At 33.3% G+C, this 27509-nt stretch overlaps 1 protein-coding gene across 2 annotated transcripts in view; it reads left to right on the top strand.

Moving 5' to 3' along the window:
* Positions 1-27509, top strand: part of LOC129944563 (neuropilin and tolloid-like protein 1) — a 217089-nt gene that overhangs the window by 109194 nt on the left and 80386 nt on the right. For both annotated transcript variants that reach the window (XM_056054088.1, XM_056054089.1), the window contains exon 3: positions 20656-21516. In XM_056054088.1, the coding sequence (XP_055910063.1) occupies positions 20656-21516 (861 nt within the window). The remainder of the gene's footprint in view (positions 1-20655; positions 21517-27509) is intronic.

Raw genomic sequence — 27509 nt, 5'->3', positions numbered from 1 at the left:
AAATAAGTTTTTCTGCTCGAAACTAGAAGTTCGTTAATATGTGTAATTTGTATGTCTTGAAGTCGAAAAAAGTGGGTCCCTCGATTCCGTCCGGCATGTCCTGCCTGTCTGCCCACGCTCCTAAAGCCAAAACCATTGGGTTTATTGAGTTAAAACTTGTAAATTAAGGTTTTGGGCAGATTCACGTCAGGTGTGTTTTAAATTTTCTATTAAGATCAAAACTAACAGTGGCCTCGATACAATTTGTTTGGCTAAAAAACGAAAATTCGACTTTTCTCAAAAAAAAGTCTCTAAAATTTTATTTTTAAAGTAGCTTCTTTAAGTAAGAAAACAATATTTTTGTATCGCTCCAGAAAGGTACCGTTTTTTAATTTTCTCAGCAACTTATAAACCGATTTTAGTATAATTTTTGAAGGAGCTCTTATATGCCTTAACAATATTTGATTATCAAAAGTGCAATTTTTTTTGTTTGGATTTAAAAAAAATTGATTTTTTTTTTCAATAAAATTCTATACCTCAATATTTTTTACGAAATTCGAATGTAGAAAACATATTAAAAATATAATGTATGAAAAAAAAAATCGCTCTAACGATTTTAGAAAAAAAAAATGTAATCAAGGGTTTTTTGATTTACAAAATGGCATTTAAATTTTTTAGGAAAAACTTATTTTTCAGATCTCACTGTGCATGAGCCCGAAAGTGAAAGAGCGCATTATTTTGACAAAATTTAAATTACATTTCTATCTTTTATCCCAATTAATGAATTTGGTTCATATTTATGTATTTTTATAACTATAACTATTGTAAATACCAATGATGGGCGTGTAGAGACACTGCATCGGATTAAAGAACAGGATATGTTTAATCAACAATCCGTTTTAATGTGTCTATCAAGAAGTATTATCTTGGTACCTTTGTATAATGGATTTTAAAATATTATCCTTTAATAATAAGGTCGTATCAGATATATTTTACTTGCTTTTGCCTATATAAAAGAATTAATAATTAATTCAAGTTAAAGAAACGGGCCAGAAAGAGTATATGTATTTCCTATTAGAATCACTTTTTCAACGTATACCTCCCCAACAACTGCTTACATGTCACTTCATAACTAAAATCTAAAACGTATTTTTTATACTTTTAAGAGAAAAATAAACTGAACATAATAACTCCATGTTTGCTCTGAAAACTTGTAGGAAAGATGGAATGCTATTGGATTGTAGTAAGTGCCTTCTACCTGCCAATAGCATTCCTTCATTATCATCAATAACATGGCTGAGCACGCCAATGAACTATTCTTTATTCGTTTTAGACACCTACCTAACTACACAACCAATAGGCGATCGCTTTACAATTTAAACATACATGTTCTGCCTCTTTCTTTTCTTCAGATAATTTATTTTCCATCCTGGTTCTTCTTATATGAAGTTAAAATAAAGGTATCCAAAGGAAAAAGCTTTGAAGGAACTAGTTGAGACACAAACAATTTTTTTCGTGAAGTATGCTTGCAAGTATTTTTCATTTCCGGGATGAGTTGTGTCTTGGGATGAATAGCGCCTTTGTTTATACAGGGGAAATACTTGAAACTAGCTTACCACCAAAAAAGGTGTGTATTTGAAAAGCTCATTCAAATACACAAACCATTTCCCATGACATAATATTTTCCGAGTATTTCATATTTTTATAATAATGAAAAGTTAAGTTTTTTCAACAAATTATAAATTAATACTCAATTAAATACAATTCGAACAGTCTACGGAAAATTCTCTTTCTTTTGAAAAAGGGTCCACATTTGTTTACGAAATTCAAATAACGTATATGTATTTACAATCACTAAACAACTGAATAACAAAAATGTTTTTAAGAAAAATATGAAAATTTTTAGATATACTCGTATATAAAAAAATGAATTTAAATAAAACTGGTTTAACGAGCAAAAAATTGAAAAATAAAGTTTTTTTTACAAATTAAATGGCATTTCTATTTTTAAAGACAAACTTATTTTACAGGTATATTTTTAATTCATTTATAGGTACTTTTTTAAACAAACTCTTTGAATACAGAAGCAGGAAGTGCGACCCAGTCGTGCATTTTATTTCAATCTCTTTTTGTACAGAAGCTGATTTTTATACAATTATTTCTTAGTTTAATTTTGCAAATGCAAAACAGAAAAATTATTTTAAGTAACTATATTACGTATTCTTTGAAAAACAATCATGAAAAAAAACTTAAAGTAACATAGCTTTCCCTATTTTTTGTGCATTTACTAAAATATGTTTCTTAAATAAAAAGAATGGTATCTAAGGCAAATTGTTTCATAAGAATTGTAAGAACCATACATTCAAAGGAAACAAAATGCTTCAGCCAATTTGCTTTGAATTTCCAGTAAATAAACTATTTTTGTTTATATACACTATGCCATGGAAACGTATTTTTTTGAGGGGGTCGGGGGGTTTTGTGAGTATGTTCGTTCATATTTTATTTATTTTTCCTACCGTTTGTCATTTGTTGAGTCAGCGTATGGTTTTGAAAGAAATATTCCAAATATTATGAAACATAACACGGATATATGCAAAACCTAAACGCTGAAAAACGAAACGAGATACAGGATGAATGTGCATTATAATACTTTTATAAATTTTTAAACAATTTCCGACCATGTCTTTCGTAAAGGTTTTTAATTACAGTATCTAAATCAGGGTTACCCAGAATTTCACTTGATATGCAATATATCGTTCATTATTCTTAAAAGCACTCGAGTTTATTTAACTTTTCTTGAATTTAAAATAAGCTGTAATGGTATTGAGATACATAGATACATATTTGTACTATAGGTGAATCACCTGTTTTTAAAGAGAAGAATTTTCTATGATCGACCCACTTTTAGAAGTCTTTTTGTTTTTATTTTGATAAGGTACCTAAGTTTCTACCTTCTTAAAAAAGAAACTCAATACTTCCAATTTCGTGACTTTTACTTAACACTCAAGGCAATAGGAAAACTTCCTCTACGTAAATGTCTTTTTAAAGGAACTTAAACTTTCTTAAATATAGAACTTACTGAAGTTACGAAACCTGCCTAGCACCAAGAATGCTTAAAAGCATTTCAACAAAAAAAAAAAAAAAAAACAAACAAAAAAACAGCCTATTTCAATTACAAATTACCTGCCTACTTATTTATTTGATGAAACATGATATCATTCAATTACGACCTTATCAGTGTTTTCTTTTTTTCTAATTTAAAAAAAATAACTGAAGGCGTAAATATGGAAGTCGATATCGATTTACATTTTCCCGTGGCATATTGTTCTATTTAAACAATAATTATTATTATTATCATAGACGTGTTGTCTCTTGCCTATGCTTTGTACTAAGATTGTAAAGATTTTATTTTTTTATTGGAATAAACTTTCCTTAAGGGGAAATATTTCGGAAAGGTAGATATTTATAAAAAGAATTTAATGTCATACCACATTGACTTCAAAGAATACAAAGAGAGTAAATAAAATGATAATATGTATTCTTATGGTAAGTATACAAATTTAAATTTTACATCAAATATTTATTTAAGAAGACAAAATTATGATTGTCAAACCACTAATTTCTTAAGATGAATTATTCAATAAGCACAGCTATGCAAATAAAAGAAAACAAAAACTGAAGAATAAAGTAGAAAGAAGTAGATATTCAAACTATTCTCTCTGTTTTGATAGTCCTTTTTTATGTTAAGAGAGTATTTGAATTTTTGTTTCGATTTTTTGTCAACAGACATCTTTTGTTAGCAGACTTGACTTCATCGTTAAGTGAGACTTGTATTGTATGTTGTACATCATATCCTTGACAAATTTGGTTTCCTATAAAATCCTTTAAAATCGAAACAATGCACAGTTTTCTAAGCGTAAATTGTTAGCTTTAGTAATGAAAAATTGAAATAAACATTTTTTTCTTAAAATTTCTTTCAATATTTATAAACTTAAGAAGAAGTATCTTGCAAATACTGCTTTAAATAAATTGTAGAATTTTTGTTGGAAAAGAGCATAAATATTAACAAAATTACAATATTTTCTTTATTGACAGAAATGTAAACTTTTAGTTCCTTTCATTTATACTTAGTTTTTAAAACGTGGAAATGCATTATTTTTGATTTACAAAAGAAATACCCAGAGATTTAAATTTGCCTAGTTTCCATATCGATTTTTAATTTTCCACATTTCTGGACAATTTTAGTAATTTTTACGATTTGAACCAAAAAAAAATTCGGTTTTATTAATTCTCTAGTATTTTATCAAGCTAGATGAAATAATTATCTTCCTTAAAGTGTATTTAGAACAATTATTTTGTTCCTTTGTTTTTTTTTTAATTTTTATTTTGGCTTTTTGATTTTGGATTTGAAAATGGTGTTCCCGATGTTTATATTGCAAAAAATGTTTTTATCCAGTTTTTTGTAATCAGAAAACAATCATTTTCTGCAAATGATTAAAATTATAATTATACATTATATAATCTTTAAGACCAACAAATGTTTCGCCATAAAATATTTGTATGGTTTCTGAGTATCTGTACACTTAAATGCATATTACTTTTTAAGAACTTTGAAAACCGTATTTTCGTTTTTTTCACAACCTTAAAAGAAATAACAAATACTTTCTCAAGTACCCAAAAAATTGTTTAAAATTAATTCTTGTATATTTTAAAATTTAAAATAGTGCCAACAAAAACAGTTTGTTTTCAAAAATTTAAATTTGTAAATATTTAAAAATCGTTAGTGTTTTTTTTAATACAATTTGCATATTCAAAATTTTCCAGTTTTAGTTTCAAAATATTTTTAGTATGCAGTTATAAAAGGTTATTAATGTAAGCTTTACATTTCAATTTGGTTAAAAACTATTTAAATATTTTCGAGACATCGAAGTTCTAAAAAAAAATCAAATCGAATAAGAACAAATATTAAAATCGGTTCATTAAAAAATAGTATGAAAAAAACTGCCAACATTTATTTTAAATATGAAGTCAATTAACCAAATGGTTTGGGTTGCACGATCGATCACAGATAGATCGACAAACAGAGGAATGGAATCGGGGGAACAACTTTTTTCGACTTTTCTACCATTATAATTGTCATGTTTAATTAAAATGTCAAGTTCAACATTTTAACCAAATGTAATAATTGCAATGTAGTTTCTATATGTCGAAAGTAATAGCAGAAAGACTTAACTTCTTACTACCAAAACGCAAAATAGTTGACCTGGTTAGTATGCAAAATGAAATATTATAATTATTATAAGCTTTTTATTGCCCTATCATTTTAAATACATTTAAATAAATCTATAGATACAATTTTTAAATTTTGTAATTAGAATTTTTACAAACTATTTGATAGAATGATACAAATTACAAATAAATAATTATTAATAAGATATTGGAAAAGTAAGATAACTGATATTTAAAAATTTGGTTATTTAGTTTTTCAATTTGTATTATTAGTTTTTGGGGTAATCCTGACCCAAAGCGGTCCATAGGTCTCGATTTTTCGCCTCACTGTACCAATTTTCGTTTACTTGGCAAATTTCGTCGCTCCATCTGTTGTTCGGTCGGCCTGTTCACCTCTTGCTTTCCAGTCTCCATTTTGTTGCCAACTTTGTCCATCTTTGATCCTGTAGTCAACTCCATTTTTGTCACGTCAATTATTCGAGTATTGTTTCAGATGTCTTGATTTCTTATCCTTTCGCTGGTTCTTATTCTGTGGATTTTTCTTTTTATTTTGGATTGACAGATTCTTAGCTAGTCAAGAGATTTCGTAGTCAAGTTCGGATTTTGCAGTAAATAAGAAAGCACTGGTAAAATAGCGGAGTCTGTTTGAGGCTCCAGAATTGTTTCCAGCGTTTGTGATGCGTCTGTTGATTTCTTTTTTCTCTTTATCCTTAAAAGATTTTAGTTGTCCAAAGTATATGTAGTCCTCTATGTATTCTATTTTTTCATTGTCCAGAATTATAGATATCTTCTCTGATGTGGTTTTTCATCACTTTTGTTTTTGATTTGTTGATTTGTAGTCCATAGTTCTTGCACAAGCTATAGTAAGTTCTGTTGTCATTTCTTGTATATGTTTAGCTTTTGTAGATATTGTAGTACTATATCGTTCGCAAATCATAGGTTGTTTAGAAGTTTTCCACATATTCTTATACCATATTTTGTCTTCCAGTTTATCTTTTGAAAAATATCCTCTAAGACTGCACTAAATAGTAGTGGTGAAAGCGGGTATCCTTGTGTGACGCCTCTATTTTAAATTTACGTCCTGTACTCTCTGTTTTTATCTGTGCTACATTATTTTTGTATATGTTTTTGATAGTCCTTATAACGTTTGGGTCCATATTTTGATTTTCTAGAGATGTCCATATTGTTTCGTGTTCAACGCTGTCAAATTCTTGGTTGTTAAAATTCATTGCAATTTTCTATCAGTTGATTCATCGTCTGTAGTTGGTCTGTTGTTGAGAAACCTTCTCTGAATCCAGTTTGTTCTCTAGGTTGTTTATTGTTAAAATCTTGTTTGATGTTCCTGTAGATTGTTTTTGAAAACAGCTTATAAATTGTCGAAATGTTACTTAAAGGTCTACAGTTATTGAAATCGTCTTTTTTTCCTTTTTTATGTATAAGTATATGGTTGTTTCTCTCCATTGCTTAGGGATTTGTTGAGTTCTTATGATTTCGGTAAACATAAATGTTAAGATTTCGGAAAGCGGTTCTTTCCCGTATATTATCATTTCTGCAGAAATTCCATAATTTCCAGTGCATTTGTCCTTTTTCAAATCGTCTATGGTCCTTTCAATATTTTCTTTGCTAAACATGGGAGTTTGCGTTGTTAGGAGATTGATGTCTTTGTTTTCAATATTTTCTTCTTCAGTTTTATGCTTGGTCGAGGAGAATATTTTTTGGAGAACTTAGGAGCATTTTCGTTTAACTCTTTTCGATTTGTTATGTTATTTGCATTTTGGCTTTTAAAGCTAATAATACATTCCCCTTGACTGTTAAGTAATGATTTTGTTTTCCTTATTGCTTTTGTTTGTCTAATCGTATCTCTGGTTATTGTTTCGTTGAACTTGTTGATATCTTTCCTTATTTCTGGTTTGATTGTTTTTCCCAATTCTTTTAGTTCAGTTTTTTCTTCGTCAAGTAATTGTTGCTTGGTTCGTAGAGTATCTCTTCTTGAGATATTTGTATTGTTGGATAATTTATCATTTGATGTTTTGGTGTCCATAATTGATAGTTTTGCACGATTTTCTCTAATTCGTCATAATATGTGTTTTGTATGTCACGATTTGAGGTTGATAATTGATTCATCTTTGCTGTAAATGTTTGGTTATAATCTACTTTTTTTGGTCGGGAATCATTTTTGGTATAAAACAGACTTGTCAGTTTCAGTTCAGTGTCTTATGGCTTATAATGATTTCTGTTCTTACTAAGCTGTGGTCACTCTCGAGCTTTACGTTGTTGAGCACGGATATGTCTTTGACTGTCTCAATTTTGTTTGTCAGAATCAGGCCTATTTCATTTTTTATTTACCATTCGGTGATTTCCAAGTCTATTTTCTGTTGTCCTATTTCTTGAAAAACGAGTTACCAAATTTTAAATTCTTCGATCCATCGTATTACCCTTTCTTCTATTTCGTTTCTTTCTCCATATCCGTAGGGTCCTATAGTTTTATTTTCTTCTTCGTTTTGTCTCTTTCCAAGCTTAGCTTTAAAGTCTTCAATCACATACATTACTTCTGATTTGTTATTTGTATAAATTTCCTCTAAGTTGTTGTAGAACCTTAGCATCTCTTCTTCGTCATCAGCTTTTTCTGTTGGTGCATATACTTGAATTATTGTCATTTTCATGTTTTTTATATCCAATTGTCTGCTGCACATTCTTTCATTATGTAGCTTGATGTCAGTTATTTTTGCTTGTTCAGGCCTTCTGTTTCTCCTACGTGGCGAAAGATATCATGTTCATTATTTATTATTTTTTGTCCTAGTCCTGATAGTAATTTTGTTTCTGATAGTCCTTTAATGTCCCATTCAATTTTCTCCAGCGCTTGTCTCAATTCTTCCGGTTTCTCATCTGAGGAAAGTGTCCTGGCATTGAAAGTACAGATCTTTAAAGTTCCGTGTTGGTTCTTGTGGGTACATTTTTCTGTTTCATTGCTCTTATATAAGAGGTGTTGATCTACTCTTCCCACGGTGATCAACCGGGTTGGGAGGGATTTTTATTGTATTATAGTTGAATGTGGGTTTTGGTTATGTCCGATATTTAATGTTGATGCAAGGTCTTCATATTTCGTCTGGTTATTGTTAAATAGAAATCCCTTTTTGTTATTATATGCTTTGTTTTGTTGTTTCGAGGTTTGTGGGTCATTGTATTTTTCTAGAAATTCTTTAGCGGTTTTGGTAGTAAGAAATATTCTTATAGGATTTGTCGGTTATTTTTTGTGGTTCATTTCGGTTGATCCTATTATAACAGATTTTGTCTTATTACTGTTTATTTCTTTAGTCGTTGGTTGTTCTGGTGGTGAGCTTTCATTCGATCGTATTTTTTTCCTTGGGTTTTATTGATCGTTTCCTGTCCAAACTTTTCCATCTACAATGCGTTTATACTCATACTATAAATACATTAATAAAAAATAAGAAATATCTTAGTTAACTTTTAATGACAGACAAGAGTGGGTTCAATACAAACAACTTGTGCTAACCATTTGTATCCTTTGAAAATAAAATAAAAAAAAATAAATAAAACTTTGTATTAAATAATGGCCGCAAATCGAATTGAGAGTGTTTCCCAGAAGGTTATAGGAAATTCAGAAATTATGCCATTCCAAACTTCATGGAGCTTATTAACTTTTGATCAAAATTTATCCTCAATTCTTTTTTTATTTTCCCCCCCAAAATGTCAATGGAAGACAAATCAGGGCTATTTGCTATAACTGAGTGACCTGAAGATCTAATGAACGTGTACTCTCTTTATTCCCTGTTAAATTGAACAAATCACAAAGCTTTACTAATCTACATCCTTAATATCATTCCGATTATTTTTTGAGACACGATGCTCTTTCAAACATGATGGTAACACTGAGGAGTACGTGGCGCACCCAAGCTCGTTTCCAATCCTTGTCTTAAAATCTCCTAGCAACAGTAGATTTGTTTCATTTAACTGCCCTAAGACATCCTCCAGCTCCTTAAAATCTTCATTCAAAAGGCTACAATTAATGGTTTTTCGCCCTAATCTTCACAGGAAATGATGGAGCTTCTGGAAGTACACTTAAATTTTAAAATGTGTATAATTTGACTTTTGGTAACTATCACCATTCCACCAGTTGCTCTTTCAAAATTATGTTCTACACCCAGCTGTCCGCTCAAGTTCGTATTCTCTAAACATGTTGTTAAATATTTATCATTGGTTTTTTATTAAAAAAGTTTCTATTAAATTGAAAATATCAAATTCTCGAATATATGTAATTAAAAAATTGTAATATTTAAATTGTTATTATTATTGCTTTTAATTTTTTGTTTGTTTGAAAATAACTGGCGGAAATTATTGGGATGAATTTCCGGTTACATGATGACGTGGTAACTCTGCAATTATGGCGCTAGATTATCAATGAATATTGAATTGACAGCTCTGTAGGCACTGACATATCTTTTAAAAGATTGTATTTGCACCAGAAATCTTCTTTTCTGACGGATACGGAATGCATGTCCTTATGAATGAAAATATTAGTTCCCTTCAATTTGATTGATTTGCAGCTGCTGAGCGATTGACTAGTTACACCACAATATTAGCCATTCCCTCCTTGTTGCGTTTGACCGGGTGAGTCTCCTTTACCACTCCAAAATAAACATCGTCTAAAAGACCATTACATACCTCTTTTGCTTTGACTAAAGACGTCTTTAAATAAAAACTAGAGCAAGAGTAAATAAGATTATTTTCTGTTTCCTTTTTTTATATCCTTCAACTTTCGATTCTAAATGCTTTGAAATAGTTATTTTTTCTGCACACTCAACTTCTGCAGGGTTGGCTACGAAATCCCGCATCACGAAATCCGGCGTAACGAAATTCCGCTTAACGAAATCCCGCCGTTTCGCTCCCTTTTCAAATTATTTCGACACCGCTGTTTTCATATGAAAGGAGACACTCTTCGATGAGAATCATGGATACTTTTTAGATTGTTTGAAAGAAAGCACTGTATTGGTTTCGGTATATCAAATCGTGAGAATTTGTGGAATGAAGGAAAAAAATTTGTCGTTTCAAAATTGTACTTAAACAAGAATGTTTTGTTAAGCATTGCTTGGAATGTTCTTAGCATTCAGGAATAGTAAGCGTTTTGTGGCGATTGGGTTTGGGGTTGAAAACGCTTAAAATGGTGTTTAAGCGTTTAAGAGTTCCGTGGGATGGAATTCTCTTTTTCGCTTCGATATCATTTTAAGCGTTTTGTGGCGATCAACAACTTTTTTTTAATAAAAGCACCTGTGGGTGGCCCGCTTCTCGGGATCTTAGGGTTTAAACTCCACTTTTCGGGGTTTGCACCCGCTCACGCAGCTCCGTTGATCCGCTTAGGGTGTGTAAAGTCGCCTGGCAGGCGCCTATGTCAACAACTTTTTTAGAAAAAAGTAATTGCCTGTAATCCTGCATGATTGCTTTTGCAAAATTTCCTATCTCACTCTCAATTATGAGAATCAACAAGTACGAAGGAGGCGTATCCAAACCCAATTGAAAAAACTACCATGCATCCTTTGAAAAGAGTATAAAAGTAAAAAACTTGAAGTTCAACCAGCGCTCTATTAAGAGTGGCGACAGCGCTCGAAGTGCTTTTTCGCGTTTTGGTTGATTCGATATGTGAATCTCCCTTTACACTTAAAAAGCATGTTGAGCTCGCTGCCCATTAATAGGCGTTTTAGAACGTTCATTCTGGGAATGTTCTTAAGCGCTTGAAAATTTACTAGCTTAAAACGGTGTTTACGCGTTTTAAAAGTTCTTTTGAGAGCTTCAAAAAATATTCAAAGAGATGAAAATAAGATTTCTACTTTTGGAGTGTTTTTTCCAAAAAAATCGATTTTAGCTTAAATACGACTTTAAGCGTGCTAAAAATCAATTTTTTCACAAATACCCTGAAGAAGCTAACTTAGCCGGAATAAGTTTCAAAATCAAATTTTACATACGAATAGCCTAACAATCCATCAAAATAATTTTTCAAAGAAAATAACAAGCGATAAGCGAGAAGAAGGAAAAAATATTTTTTCAGACAAAATATTTTTCACTACTTTTCCATAAATATTTGTTCCAGAGTACTTTTTTATGCCGTACTAGAAATCCTGCCAAAAAGGAGTAGAAAAATCCCGCGGCGATCGGTGGGATTTCGTTACTCCGATCATTTTCTGTGCGTGTGTCACACAAAAAATATCAAATTTAATCGGCGGGATTTCGTTACACGGGATTTTGTTTTGCGGGATTTCGTTACGATCCCAAAGTAACCGCACATTTTACAATTTCAGTGATAGTATGACTATACATTTGCCTTATTTCTGAAACATTTTAATAATACTTAAAGGAATATGTATAAGTTTTATAAATGTCTATTGAGAGGAAAATGCATTAAAAAAACCTCCAATTTAACAAGAAAATGTGTTTTTATCTTTTATCTCAATTTGTTGAAACAATTTTCTCGCCATTTGTTTTATCAATATGAACCAATACTCTTTTATTTCTCCATTGATCAAGTTAGAACAAAAGAAATTGACAACAGAGACAATTTTTGAAATCTGACTCGGTGCTCTGAGATCCCTTCATTCCTTTTCTTATTTTTTAACTTGCTACAATTTATTGTATTTGTTTTACTTTAAAAGATATTAATTGAATATTCTCTTTCAAATGCATACTTCTTATGATTGATGTGACCCACTTTAACCCTTTTTTATTTTTAGTTTTTCCTTTTGACAAAAATATTACTCATCATGAACAATATAATAATAAAAATAAAAAGGTTCTTCAAGAATTTCACCACAAGTTAATTTAATATTTTACTCTTTTGAATATAACCCTTAAAATTTGATTTGTTATGGACTATTGAATCTCTTTTATATTAACTTTGCCAAAATCTTCAAATTGAGTTGATAAATCACATTAATCTTTACCTTTTTTAAATATTATTCCCATGAATAATATTTTTTTCTTCAAGGTTTTATGTTTGTCAATCAATTCAATAAAAATAGAAAAATTATTACTAACAAAATGTTCGTTTTTGAAGTCATTTGATAAACTTAAAAAGCAAAGCGATAAACTATGAATGTAGGTGGAGTGGTATACATAAACACATACAAAAGAGTTAAATCAATTGCAATCATTTTTCATTCCTTTTAAATGGGTTAACGGTTTGGGGGGGGGGGGGGAGCAGCAAACAAATTTGAGAAAAAAACAAAAATTCCTTTACCACTACTGTCAGGCACGTCTGTATACAAAAATAAGCCAAATCAAAAAACCATATAAATTTACTACCCACTTGGCAATTTTTCAAAATATCAATTTCATTTCGAAAGTTATGGAAAATTCTTTGTTGAGTATTTGGGGTTGATACAACAAAAAGTCGTTGAATTTCATTACTCTACCATAAACATGATTGCTGAAGAAAAAAAAATAGAACTCTAAAACTCTTACGATGGCCTGGTCTGAACTGGGAGCAGGAACTGGTCTGGTCATAAGTTTTGTCTTTATCGTAAAGTAAAAAATCTCTTAGAGCAGTGGTGGTTTAAGATAGTCCCAGTATCATTGTTTTTTCTATAATGGCGCCCTCTGTACTTAAGTTATTGACATTCTGTGAAATTTTAAAGAGATCAATTGATATCTAAGCTTTCTGGTTTTGATCTTTTCTAATTTTGAACATGGCAGACCTTTCTAATATACATTTGATGTATTAAACTCTTATGAGGACACTGATGGTGTTGACAATTTGTTTAATGGTCAATTAATACAAGCCTAAGCCAATGTTTTAACACGAGAGTGACATCAACGTCATCTATCCACCTTTTGACAAAAAAAAGAGTGCAAAAAGGACATTAAAGCAATTTTGGTCAAGTACTAAAAGTAGGTATCAATAAATGGCAGAGACAAATCAAACTCAATGTCATAAGATAAACAACTTTAAATATTTGTATATCTGACCTTTATTATGGTGAAACATTATTTAACGTCATTAAGCCACAAGTTATAGGAAATCATAAAATTTTAAGTCCCCAGTATTTCCCTTTGGAATATTATGATCAAAGAAGCCGGCCGCGTACGTGAGGTAATTCGCCCACAGCACAGACAAACCAGCCCCAGCTGGATTGTTTTTTTTATACTATCAAAGTTCTTCTTAGAAGGTTTTCCTGCAAAAAAGCTCGAAAGCAAAAATCAAAGCTGAAAACCAAAAAATCCAGCTGAGAAGAAGAAAAAATAAAGTTGATCGTTCTTTTCGCCCTCTCAATTGTATACCTATAGACCTGTACCCATACGAAGCTTGGATCTTATTATTATTTTTATCCTTTCCTTTGCTTTTATTATGAAACCCCAGGAAGGATTGCTTCGATTATTTTATTTAATCCAAACGTTGACCCAGTTTTATTCTTTCTGTTTTTTATTTGTTGATGCTTTCCTCCAGAGTTCTTACCATTCCAGCGGAAGATAGCAATAGAAGGAGTAGGTAAAGGATATACTCCTAGATAAGTTTAGTATAGGCATCAAAAGCACAAACAAAATATGAGTTGTTTTTTAAGTTCAGACTTTGTATCTGTATATTACGTTGTTATTCAATATGCGGGTGGTTGGTAGGGGAAGAAGAAACAAAAAGCGGAAATATAAAATAAGCCAAAGAATAAACACGTTCCGGAACTTAAATCGGGAAGTGGCTAACTATGTATATGGGATGTTTGTTTGTTCTATGTCCATATGTGATGTAGGGTATGTCCCTGGACGAGTATAAGGGAATAATGTTAATGGTTGTGAATCAATAAAACTGACTAATGCTGCAGTCATTGTGTGCAGAGACTTTTACCAGTGCCAATATTTCTATTTTGAAAAATCGATAAATTCAAAATTTAAAGCTCAACGTAGGGATATTATAACGTAAGGAAAAATAGTGCATATTTACTATTCATATTCTGTTTTTTTTTTTAAGTTGAATACAAACTCATATTTAATACACACAAAATAAATAAATTACTTTCTAGAAGTTTAAAGATTTAAATTGATCTTAACATAAAATACAAAAATAATAATAATTCTAATAAAATTTTGGGCGAGTTCTGAAATTAAATTTTTATAAAAATGTAATTTTTAACTATTTAGGTGTTACTTTCCCGTTTTTTTGATATAGTTTGTATGTAACATGTAAAAATATGGTAAATTTATCGATATAATGCAAAAAAAAAAACTAAAAAAAAATAAAAAAAATATAAAAATAATTAAAGTAAAATGTTGGTTGCCCTTAAATACCTCGAACAAATAAATAATTATACAGAGTTAAATACAATTTTGTACTGCATATCATGCTGTTAGACTTTATTGAAATCAACCTAAAAACAAATTGAGCCTAAAGTTTCATTATAAATGAAAAATATAAAAATAAGGTTTGTGGATCGAATATTTAAAAAACGATGTTTTACTTCTATTAAACATTTAAAAACAAATCAATTCACAATCAATCGAATCGTGATTCGAAGTAGTTAATCAATTTTTTGGGTGGTAAATATTTGGATTTTATACCATTTCGTTTTACAACTTACTCTATCCTGTCATTTACACCTCTTACATAGGACAGATGATTATTGGATATCCTCTTTTTTCTATGACCAAATTGAATTCCACGATCTTTGTTTTTTAGAGAAGCCATTCGCTTTGAGAACTTTATCTAGCAGTGAAATTTCAGTGGCAAGATGGTCACTGTCACATATCCTGTTGACTCGTTGAATAAATATAAGGACAATAGGTCTCAAATTCGCTGGATGGTTGTAAGAAGATGTGTGTATTACCTGTTGATGTGAGTGTTCATTCCCCACAATGTGTGCCATTTTTATGCCACATTACTTTTACATCTGTTTTTGTGAGTTGTGATTTATTCTGCTTTAAGAAATTCAAAATTGAGGTATGTTTTTACTATACAAAATTGTATCCTCCACCAATTTCAGCCACACTTTAATTTCTCTACGGATTTTTTCTAAAAATTCTCCAATCAAATATCTTTAATTAAAGGGACCAAAATTCAGCCTATAGTAATCCCATCTTACTTACTTAAGGTGGCGCTACAGTCCTGTGTGAACTACACACAGGACAACAAACTTCTCCATCTAGCTCGGTCCCTAACTAGATGTCTCCAGTTTCGCGCTGCAAGTTGGGTGAGGTCACCTTCCACTTGTTCGCGCCACCTGATCCGCGGTCTTCCTCTACTGCGCTGTCCTGTGGGTGCGGATTCGAAGACTTTCCGGGCTGGAGCATTGGTTTCCATGCGCTCTACGTGACCCAGCCATCTTAGTCGTTGGACTTTTACTCTTCTGGCTAAGTCTACGTCGCTGTACAGCCCGTACAGTTCGTCGTTCCATCTTCTCATCCACTCACCTTCGAGACATACGGGACCGTAGATCACACGAACGCTTTTGTCATGGTCCATGCTTCTGCACCGTATAGCAGGACGGGGATGATAAGGGTCTTATATAGCAACACTTTGGTCCCTCGAGAGAGGACTTTACCACTCAATTGCTTTCTTAGTCCAAAGAACAGCGGTTAGCAAGAGTTATTCTGAGTTTGATCTCAGCGCTGGTGTTGTTTTCTGCGTTTACACCTGACGACAGCATGTACTTTGTTTTGCTCTCATTAACCGTTAAACCCATTTTTGCTGCCTTTGCCTCAATAATCACAAAAGCTCCATTGACATCACGCTGAGTTCTTCCGATTATGTCAATGTCATCAGCATATGCCAGTAATTGGACAGACTTTTGAAAGATAGTGCCTCTAGTGTTGACGTGTGAGCTCTACACTATTCTTTCAAGCACGATGTTAAAAAAATCGCATGACAGCGCATCACCTTGTCTAAAACCTTTTTTGACATCAAAAGGTTCTGTTAAGTTGTTTCCAACCTTAATCTAGCAGCGTGAATTCTCCATGGTCATCCTGCACAAACGGATGAGTTTGGCAGGGATGCCAAAACTAGACATGGCTCTATACAGCTCGTCCCTGTAGATGCTGTCATATGCGGCCTTGAAATCGATGAAAAGATGGTGGGTGTCAATTTCTTAAGTTTTTCCAGGATCTGCCGTAATGTGAATATGTGATCTACAGTGGACTTACTGTTCTAAAACCACAATGATAAGGGCCTATCATGTTGTTGACGATGATCTTTATACGTTCACATATTCCGGCAGAGAAGATTTTAAAGGCGATGTTAAGTAGACTGATTCCTCTATAGTTGGTGCAGTTTAGAGGGTCTCCTTTTTTCAGGACCAATAGTGAGGTTCCATTCATCGGGCATGCTTTCTTCCGACGATTTCTTACAGATAAGTTGGTGCATGCTCCTAACCAAATGATCTTCAGCTACTTTAAAGGGGTCGCCGTCCGTTATACATTCTGCAGAAGTAGTCCTTCCATATCCTCAGTATTGACTGCGGTACCACTATGATGTTTCCACTTTCGTCTTTGCAACCTTCGGTTCTAGGTTTATGTGAATTTTTTTGTACCTGTTCATAAAACTTTCGAACTTCATTCCTGCTTTTAAACCTCTCAACATCTTCGAACGCACACTTCTCATGCCCCCTATTTTTCCTTCTGAGAAGTCGGCGTTCCTCTCGCCTCTTCTGCTCATAGAGCTCACGAGCAGCTCTCGTCCTTCTTTGCAGCTCCGCTTTGCGTGCCTGTTGTTTGGCTGCTTTTGCCTGCCGACATTCCTCATCAAACCAGGGGTTCCTTGTTGGTGGCTGCTTGAAACCCAGCACATCAAAGGCGGCTTCTATGATTGCATTTTGGCAATGTTGCCACTGGTTTTCGATACATTGTGTTGGCGGCAGAGAACTCCGAGAGAGGTTACTTGTAACCCGGTCTTGGCGATCTCTGGCGATTGTAGCCGTTCGACGTTGTACCTTCTCCCAGCTTCTCACTGTTTGCCTTGGGTCTTTAAATCCCAAGAGCTACCTTGGCTACAACGAGGTAGTGTTGCCATTCAATGTTAGCTCCTCGGAAAGTTCGTACATCCATAATGCTGGAAGCGTACCTGGCGTCGATAGCAATATGGTCAATCTGGTTGACGGTAGATTGATCTGGAGAACTCTAATTTCCTTTGTGGATGTTGAGGTGTGGAAAACGCGTACTGGCTACCATTACGTTTCGCCCCGCAGCAAAATCTATGAGCCTGAATCCATTGTCGGAAGTGTTGTCGTGCAGGCTGTTTTTCCCAATTATTCCACCAAAGATGTCTTCACTTCCTAGCTTGGCATTAAAATCGCCCAATACTATTTTAATATCGTAGCTAGGGCACTGCTCATAATATGTTTTGTCTAAGAGCTCGAAGAACATATCTTTGGTGTTGTCGTCTTTCTCTTCTGTGGGGGCGTGCGCGCATATCAGGCTAATGTTGCCGAATTTAGCCTTGATGCGTATGGTCATGAGGCGCTCATTGATGCACCTATAGCTCAAGACTTCTTGCCTAAGTCTGGCTCCGATGACGAATCCGCATCCAAATAAGCGCTGTTGGTTTTCGTGGTAGCAGTCACCATAGTAGATATCGCAGTTTTTCATCCTCTTTTTGCCCGGCCCATCCCATCGTATTTCCTGGATGGCGGTGATATCTCCTTTATATCGTTCTAGGGCCTTCGCTAATTCTTCGGCCGCACGTGGTCTGTTAAGGGACCTAACATTCCACGTGCATATCCGAAGTTCGTTGTCCTTTATTCGTTTGCGTTGGTTGTCAACAGTAAATCCGTCCGTATCCGAGGCTTGTTGGTGCTTCGCAACTATGAAAGCTTTTACGTGGCCAGGAAGTCACCCTGACGGCACAACCTCCAACCTAGAGGGCCAGATCCTAAGTATAACTCCAAGGATGGGGAGCCGGATAAAACCGTTCCTTACAGGCCTGGGCTTCGAGTAAGTCGAAGAAGCCCTATAAGGTGTTCACTAAGTAGTTCAACCTTACTGGAACTGTAGACGCCACCGTTGATTCCATCTCGGGAATTCCTCCGCTGCCGTCTGGATAAGGAGAGGTGCCTTTGTGGAAACACCTCTCCCCACCTCTCTCGTTTGCTGCCCCCAACAACTTTCCACTGGGGTTGGAACCCAATCTCCAGTTGAGGTATTAGGCACCCGATATTCACCGCAGGGAAGTGAGAGTAGGAGTTGATAGACAGAGGTTGGTTTTAAGAAATACATGTGGACGCTTGTGTCCACTTGAATGCATATGTCTACCATTTGAACATCCCATCTACTTGGAAATATAACTGTTGGTTAAAACTGAAACATCCTGATAAAAGCCAAAAGTGCAAAAGCGGAATATGATTCTTGTTGATGTCAGATGTGGAAATAAGCTCACGGATGATCAAAGTACTTCCTACACGTGTACTTTCGGGAATAGTGACTAAACATAAAAACTCAACATAATTTCAACATCTATGATTTTTAAAACACCCAAAGTAGACATAAAGTCTGAGCATATTTGTAGGTGTATTCCATTAGACTAAATTCAACTCGCTTAATATTAACATCTGGAAAACAGCTTAAAATATACATTTGCACATATCTAAATAGACATATGAAATATATCTAATTATGTGTCCTCGGAAATACAAAATGAAGTTCTATTATTTTTTTTATTAAATTGTTGCTTTTAATTTGTCTTATCAATTATGATACGTAATCAAGAAAAAAAAACTTTTAATCTGCCGATATAAAAATTTTAAGGTCCTAGTTATGTTTCAAGGTGTTCAAGATCTAGAATGCAAAATGCTAATAGTACACCTAGGCGTATGCGCACGCGTTTCTTTTGGATTCTTAAACAAAAAGATTTAATTTATATTAATGGACAATTAATGTCTATTGCCTTCTCTACAGACAAAATCTTACTTACATAAAGTGGTGATACTATACTGAGCGAACAAGGGCCTCACACAACAAAGCTTTCTGAAACGCAAACGATAAGACAAATAACATGTTCAAAACTATAATAAAAATATACTAGCAATTCACACGTATTCTTATTGTTATTGTTAATGCATTTTCTTCCGTCACATGGTCTTCATCATTCCAATTTTCAAAAAACTATCGCCATTTTATTTCATTTAACTCTATTTAACAACTTTTTTTCCGATTGAATTAAACAAAAATAGTTCAAAGAAATAATTTCTACTAAATTTTGTCTGCGGTTGGTCTGGATAATTGTATTCACAAAAAAAAGCCGAATAGCCTAGAGCTCATTCATTATACCTTAAAACTGGTTCCGATCCCGACAGAAAAACATACGACCCAAAAAATAAATTTAAATGAAAAACCAAATTAATGCCATATCTTTATATATTTTATTTTATAATTAATTAAAAATAAATCCACAAACGATATGTTAACATTATGCACAACCACAGAGCGATAGAGAAAGAGGTTGGGTGAATATAGCTTTGTACGAATACTAACCGACATTTAACTAGGCCAGGCATACGGCGTATAACTTATATAAAGTAAGTTAACAACCCCTACCCCCCACCCCCCATACATAAAGTATTCATATATATAAATTTATAAGGAAACAAAGCTAAAAGCACGCGCTATAAACACATAAGAAGTAAACAGCATTACAATTTCACTATCTGGAGAGTAAAGATTCAGAAACTTGGAATAAAGGTAAAAAGTATAAAGGTACGAGTAAAACTTTTGTTCCCATATCATAAACGTGGATCTATACATTGCATCACATACAAACACATATAAAAGAAGCTCGAAGAGGAAAAGTTATTGTACCTATTTTTTCAACAAACAAATCCCTTCGCGTTCTTTTGCCGCCAGAAATACAGAAATATCCTTTGACAGAAACGATACCACGATTCTTATAAAGTCCTTTTACATCGTTATTTTTGTTCGCAACACAATACCTATGGCAATACCGTTTGTGTTTGTGTTGTAAAATATTCAGCAAATCAAATGTGAAACATGAGAATGTACAAAAATAAACTTAAACCAAATTCACATGGCTTTTTGGTAGTAGTTTTGAAATTTGTTAATTAAAAAAGGTTCTTAGACTTTTCATGTATTATATGGTATCCTCTATACAGGAAGGCATTATCAGAGGAGAAAAGAAGAGAAAATCCATTATTTCAAGGTTTTAATTAACCAACTGCGACTTTATATATTATGGACAAGTAATTGGTTTTTTGTACCACAATGTTTGCATCTTGGTATATTGTATGGCTTCAATTTACTTTATAGGCTTTGCCACACTCAGTACATGTATAATGCATTTAAAGCCTGCAGGACGAAGCCTTAGGATTGCATTGACCAAGAACATTCAACGAAATGAAAATAGTCCTTCTATGTGTCTCCGAAACTTTAATCTGATTGGTTTTTTTTTGTATTTCTTATCAAGCACATTGTTGTCCTTTGTTAATACCTTGTTTTTTCTTCTGTTTACAGTTTCACCAAACAGCTCAACAACTGCCACAACAACATTTCAAAAGTATCATCGCCAACAATCAATTTACATTCAAAATACTCGAAGCAGTACAGGTCTCCTTCCGACAACCACAAATAAATTTGAGTCCTTAGAAAATTACCTCTTTGCTTCAACTACAATGTCACCGCAAGCAGGACTCTTCCTTTCACAACATCAATACCAACAACAGCCACAAAAACAACAACAACACGAAGAACAACAAAAACAACTACAACAAATACCTGGAAGTTCGATGTCGTCGTCGTCATCGTCATCGTCGTCGTCGGTGCAACAAATGGTAACATTCATAACAACTCCAGCATCCCCAATATCCACAAGAATATCGTCATCATCATCATCAGGATTGTTGTCTTCATCTTCGTCGTCGTCGTCGTCGTCTCTATCGTCATCATCATCATCATCCTCGATGCCAGCAAAAACATCAGCATCTGTAGATATAAATTCAAATTCAATCAGGAGAAAGAGAAGAATCCCTAGTAGCAGCAGGAGTGTCGATGATGATGATGTTGATAGTAGTTCGTATTCTTCTTCTGTGACCGGAGCAATGGTGCATCATCATTATCCGGTACAAAACCCGACTGAATCATATCCTAGCATGTTCTTCCAAATGAATGCATCCCTAAAGGAGCATCAGCAATATCGAGGACAAATATCATCAAATAACATTAAACGTTCGAAACGTGATGACGTAATGAACGACGATACCGGTATGGATAAGTGTCATACGTTTGTTGTAGGCGAACCTGAACAGAGTTTGCTATACAGTCCGGATTATCCGAATGACTATCCGAAGAATATCAATTGTACAAGAATAATTGAAGGTAAGTCCGATTTTTGTTAAATTTTTAATTTAATTGAATTTAAGATAGTTATGAGAATTGGAAAACCAAATTTAAATGAAAACTTATCGGGGATGACCACAAGAGAACTCAGGATGACAAAGAACTTTCTAGACACACATATCCTATTTTTTATCTTGATTGACAATTTGGGCTCTTTTAAACGTTTTTTTAAATTACAAAAAAAACGATTTTTGAAAAAAAGAATCAGCTAGAAAACAGACTATCAGTCCTGGTGAATTAAATTACTTAACTTTAGTTCACTATTAGTGAAATTTTAATAAACAAGGCAGTACACCAGTCAGACTGTCAGTCATGAGCAGTTATGTTCAATCCACTTGTTGTAAATTTTTCCACTAGGTGATCAATAAAATTGAAATAAAATTGATATCAAAATGATATTGAAATACGAAGGTAACAAGTCGTATTGATTACCATGGGCGCCAGGATCTTTTTAGTGGAAGTTTACCAAAACCAAGAGCTGAAAATTTATTCTTCAAATCAACTTACGACATAAAAGAAAGATTTTATTTTCCAGATGGAAAATTTAAATTATGTTTTATTGCCTGGAAAACCTTGGCCAAAGCCGGGATTAAAAACCAGGATCTTTTATAAAAGAGAAAGATGCAAATTGGATTATTGAGATTGACAGAAGGTCAATTCTCGTTAAATGTTTTAACAAAAAAATTATGGATATAATAATAAAAACCGATAAAATCACTCAAAGAAAATTATTTCGACAAGAAAAAAAAAAAACAAAAGCGATAAACGCGTCCCGCAATACCGTGAAATTAATATTTCGACTCGAAGATCAATAAGACGAATTAGAGGAAACAAAAAAATGAAAGACACTAAAAAGCAATATTCTTAAAAAAAAAGGAAACAGCTAGCTTTTGCGACCTCCCCAACAGCTATCCTCCACAACTTTTCTTCACAGCAGAACACAAAAATCTTCAACTCAATAAAAAACTTAAGGAAACAAAAAATTCATACAAAAATAACGTCTATTTAAAAGAAAAATTCCTTCACACAATTTTCGTTAATCTTCTAATCGCCATCATTATGGTGAGCTTGTGCCTTCCGGCTACTTGCCCTCAGGCAATCCTCTCGGATCTTTTTCGTGGTGATCGATCTGTCTCGTTCCCACAACTTAGGTTAAGTTAGGTTGGAATAGCTATCCAGATGTCAAGGACGTACGTAAACCTCAAGGTCCATTTTGATACCACTAATGAGGTTACTCATGGGAGAGTAATGAACTTAAACACACCTTTTTGTACTTTTAAAAAGTTAGAGAGACGTTTTGTGTTTTGTCAATCGTTGCCAGTTCACTGGTATTATCGAAGAAGGGATTACCGAGAAAGTTATTCCTTCTAATGGAGAGTGCTGGACATGTTTTACTGTTTCCTCTTCCGCCTCATCAATGCAGCTTCCACATTAGTCATTTGCGTAGACGCCTAGCCTCAGAGCATGTCTTCCTTTGAGGCAGTGTCCTGTTATTAATCCAATTGTAGAGCTTATACTTTGTGTGCTCAGGGATATCAAGCCTTTTGACCGTTTTAAGTCTATGCTTGACCATATTTGCTTGGGTTCTAGGCAGGTGGTACTCTCTGACCGTCTAGCATTTGTTGATTCTAGAGCATATTGCTTGAGAAGTGGTGTTCCTATGTTATGTTTTTGTCTAACATTAGGCAGAAGTGTTCCGTTTTTGGCGAGCTCATCGGCTTTGCAATTTCACGGAATATGTCTGTGGCCCGGCACCCAAATAAGGTGAATAATAAACTGTTATTTTCTCTCATTCAGAGATGAACGACAATCGTGGACTATTTGACAGTTTGTGGAGACAGGCACGAGAGATTTAAGAGCGGCTTGGCTGTCCGAGAAGATTCGTATATCCTTGCAAGATATAACATTTTCTTTGAGCCATGATAGTGCCTCTCTAATCGCCTTTACCTTTTCCTTGAATACACTACATTGATTGGGAAGTCTGTATGATAGACTGAGATTCAGTTGTTCCAAATAAATACCACTTCCAACTTCGTAATCGGTCTTTGAACCGTCTGTATAGAAGTGCACTGCATCGTCTTCCAGGGGTCTCTCTTCTTCCCAGGAGTATCTTGAAGAGATGGACACATGGAAGCTTTTACCGAATATCATTTTTGGAGTGGTATAGTCTAGGCGATCTGGGATACATCTGAAATTGTCTAGAATAGTAGTATGTCCATTGAGAGGTGGCTCTAAGCCTCACACATGAGTTTGCTGCCACCATTTTGGAGAAGATGTCAAGAGGTTTTAGGTTTAAAAGCGCTTCAAGTGCTGTATTTGGTGTTGAGCGAAGTGCTCCTGTGATGCACATACCCACTGACCGCTGGACTTTGATGAGCTTATTTAGATTTACCATCGTGTCCAGTGCGGTCCACCATACGACAGCTCCATAAATGAGTATCGGTCTGATTACCGAAGTGTAGAGCCAGTGGGTTATTTTTGGGGAGAAGCCCCATTTTGATGCTATGGCCTTTTTACAAGTAAAAATCGCTACACTAGCCTTTTTTACTCCTTCATCAATATTTGCCTTCCAATTTAGTTTTTTGTCTAAAATGAGGCCTAAATATTCAGCTTGGTCGGAAAAGCTTATTCCTCTAATCTTGGAATTTTATATCTTCTCGAAAAGAGTATTAATTCTGTTTTATGTGGATTGACGTCCAATCTACATTGATTAGCCCATTGTGTAAGCCTATTTAATGCATTTTGTAGGAGTTCCGAGAGAACTTGGGGGTGCTTCCCAGATACGGATATTGCAACGTTGTCAGCATAGGCAATCACCCTGAAACCTTCTGCTTCCAATGATGTAAATAGGTCGTTTACTACCATGTTCGGTCCCGCAACTCAGTCAAAACTTTCTGGAAAATTGTGTAGAATTCCTCGCATTACCAAGTACTTACAAACGCTGGATTTCAGTTGAGGAAAAACTACTAACATCGTGTTGAAGGAAGTCGGTAGTCAAGCCTTTAATTAAAACGAAAGTTATTAAAATATTCTCGGAGTGATTTTTCTATCGTTAATACTTTATGATGGGCCCTCGGCCATACTAAGTTAAAGTTGATGTGACTTTCCTACACACATTGTTGGGCATTGGTATCATCTTCATGCCTTGACGATATTGTTCAACCAATATGCGAGCCAACTTTCGCACAGTTCGTTGATGTGGAATCCTTTCGCACACTTTGATAAGACTTGTTAAATTTGCTTTCCCAAAATGCTAGAAGAGCAGGTCACTGGCTGTTGGCCCAGGTTTCTACTAAACTCGTCCAGAATTTTGAGGCCGCAGTAAGAATTGTTAAGGGTGGTTAGCAAAAAAGAGAGATGAAACTTGCTGTTGTAAAATTTACCGCAACACACTGAATATGGCATTGTTTGCGAATACAGTGAGAATGATAACTTAAGGACTAACCAACAAACTTAACTTGAACTTGAGTATACTTGAAGTATTAGAAATATAAGTCCTTTCTCCTAAATTAAAAATGTCATAGCGCTCATAACAATTGTGTTAACATTTTGTTATTGAACGATTTTGCAATATTACCGAATCTTTGGGCAATACAATTTTTTGGGTTTTATGAAATTTGTATTAAAAATTAAAAAAACCTCGGCCAGTAAAATAACCCCAAGATATAAAAAATATCACATAGCCCAAAATTGGCTCTATCGCCCAAATACTTTTTCAGAAGAAAATGTCACAATGTAATATTTGCAAATTAATTTTGAAATTTCAGAATGCTCAAATTAGTTATTGAGAAATTGCATTCTGACAAAGTTTTTGTTCATTTTGGTCACTAGGATATTTTGAGTTTTAAATTTTATTAACCAAACGCCAAATGCAAAGTTTTCTTAAATTCAGATTCTTTAAATGCAAGGAAACTTTGCATGCAACCACCTTGCACCTAACTCAAGTCCTGTATTGAGTATAATCAGGACCTAACATTGGTTGCTAAGCTAGAACTTAAATTCATCAATTTTGTTAGTTTTTGTATTTATTTATATTTACTGGACTTTCATTCAGTTGATGAATGTAATGCTATCCTCATTTTTTGACGTTTTCATCATTTTAATTAAAACCTTATTTTTTTCCTCAAACCATTACACAAAATTAAATAATGACAGCCTGTGGTATGATGTTTTTTTTTTTAATTTTAAATTACATGAATGCATATTTTTGTGATGTAAAAGTTTTTTAAAAAACTCCATAGTAACATAACAATTTATAAAAACAAAAACATAAAAAAGCTTTATTTCTATCTATTAATTAAAAACTCTTTAAATACAAAAAACTAACATAACACGTTTTCTATTGTTCAATAGCAATTATATAGGGTGACTTTCTGTTGGAGTGTTTTATAGAGTATTTACGTAAACCTACTCCATTCATAGGAAAAGTACCTTTTTCAATCAATAGATTTTTATTTCATAACACAGCGCTACAGTAATAAACCAGAACGTGTGAACTGTTGTCGTATGATGCAAGTTGTGTGTGTTTAATTGATTTCCAAAAGGCTTTTACTATATTTCATTTACTGTATACATATTTATTCAACTCTCGAAATACCTACAATCCCCATCATAATAAAGTTGAAATAAAATAGTGAAACAAAAAATAACAAGTTACAATCTTATACACTCTCAGTGTTAAGTGGATTCATGTTGCTTTAGTCCTTTTTGGGGCAAAACAAAAAAGGATTTGGAAGGATAAGGGCATTGAGTAAGGGTATATAGAAATAACCCAAAAAAGGGGTTGTGCTAAAAATAAAAATATTTGTACTGTATCTAGAGATCAATATAAATTCAATATTAATAACACACAGCTTGAACTTTTTGAACTCCATGCTGGGAGTATTAAAATAGAGATTATAGTTAATTTGGAGTTTACGTGTAGTTACAACAAGGGTCAAAGATTGAATTTTTACTTTTAATCATTGGAATAATAAGGGGAGACTGTTGAAATTTACTCGTAATTATTTTCTTGTACTTTTTAATAGCAGAAACTTTGTTATTTGTTTCGGAGACTTTAAAATATTCTATTTCAAATTATAAATGTTTATACAGACGAGTGGGGTAAAACACTAGTTTGACATTTTCGTTCTTTAATAATTATATAAATATATAAACTTAGAAGGATCACTTTAAGGGTTAATATCCTTCAATGGAAGACATAGCTTAATATTTAGTAAATGAAATCAAACTAATTATTCCATTTACATTAAAAGAAAGAGCAATATCTGATGGGTCAGCTGGTACATGTAAACATAATTTTGTTTTCAGCCCTGCTTTTTGTCTCTAATAATGGACTTTATTAACATTTCAATACCAAGTATAGAAAGGTATAAATATTACCCCTGCTTGCAAATATAATATGATTTTATATTAAAAATTCACACAAAAGACATAAAAATAGAACATGATAAAAATAAACATTAATTTAGGATTTTTGTTTAATTCTGATGATTTTAATTACGTTTAAATTCTATTTTTACTAGCATTATCGACTTTAAGGCAAACTTTCAGTCGACCTTAAATCTTTTCACCCAAACACGTTTGGGCGTTTTGCACAAACCATATTAATGCTGTAAAGACCAAATATTGGCTAAAAATCCCAAAGCGAATGTCATAATCCCCAAATAAATTTTAAATAAAAGAACACCCAAATTATTAGCTGCCATTTTGCACAAAAGAATTTTAAATTTTGAATTGTGACTTTTCTTTTGGGCTTTACACCGTTATGAATTCTATTGTTTCACCCAACGAAACTTAACCCAAACCATAAAATGACCTTAAGCCCAAAAAAAAAAGAAACGCAATGCAAATTAAATTAAGGAATGTTATAACGCCCAAAATATTTTGAGTGATAAAGTTTTGAGACGCGTATAAATAGCATTTACAAAATCCATATTTAGAGAAACTTTGCATACACACAACTTCACATA

The sequence above is a fragment of the Eupeodes corollae genome, chromosome 2 (assembly GCF_945859685.1).
Source record: "Eupeodes corollae chromosome 2, idEupCoro1.1, whole genome shotgun sequence".
Classification (NCBI taxonomy): domain Eukaryota; kingdom Metazoa; phylum Arthropoda; class Insecta; order Diptera; family Syrphidae; genus Eupeodes; species Eupeodes corollae.
This window is presented reverse-complemented; position numbering and strand designations above follow the sequence as displayed.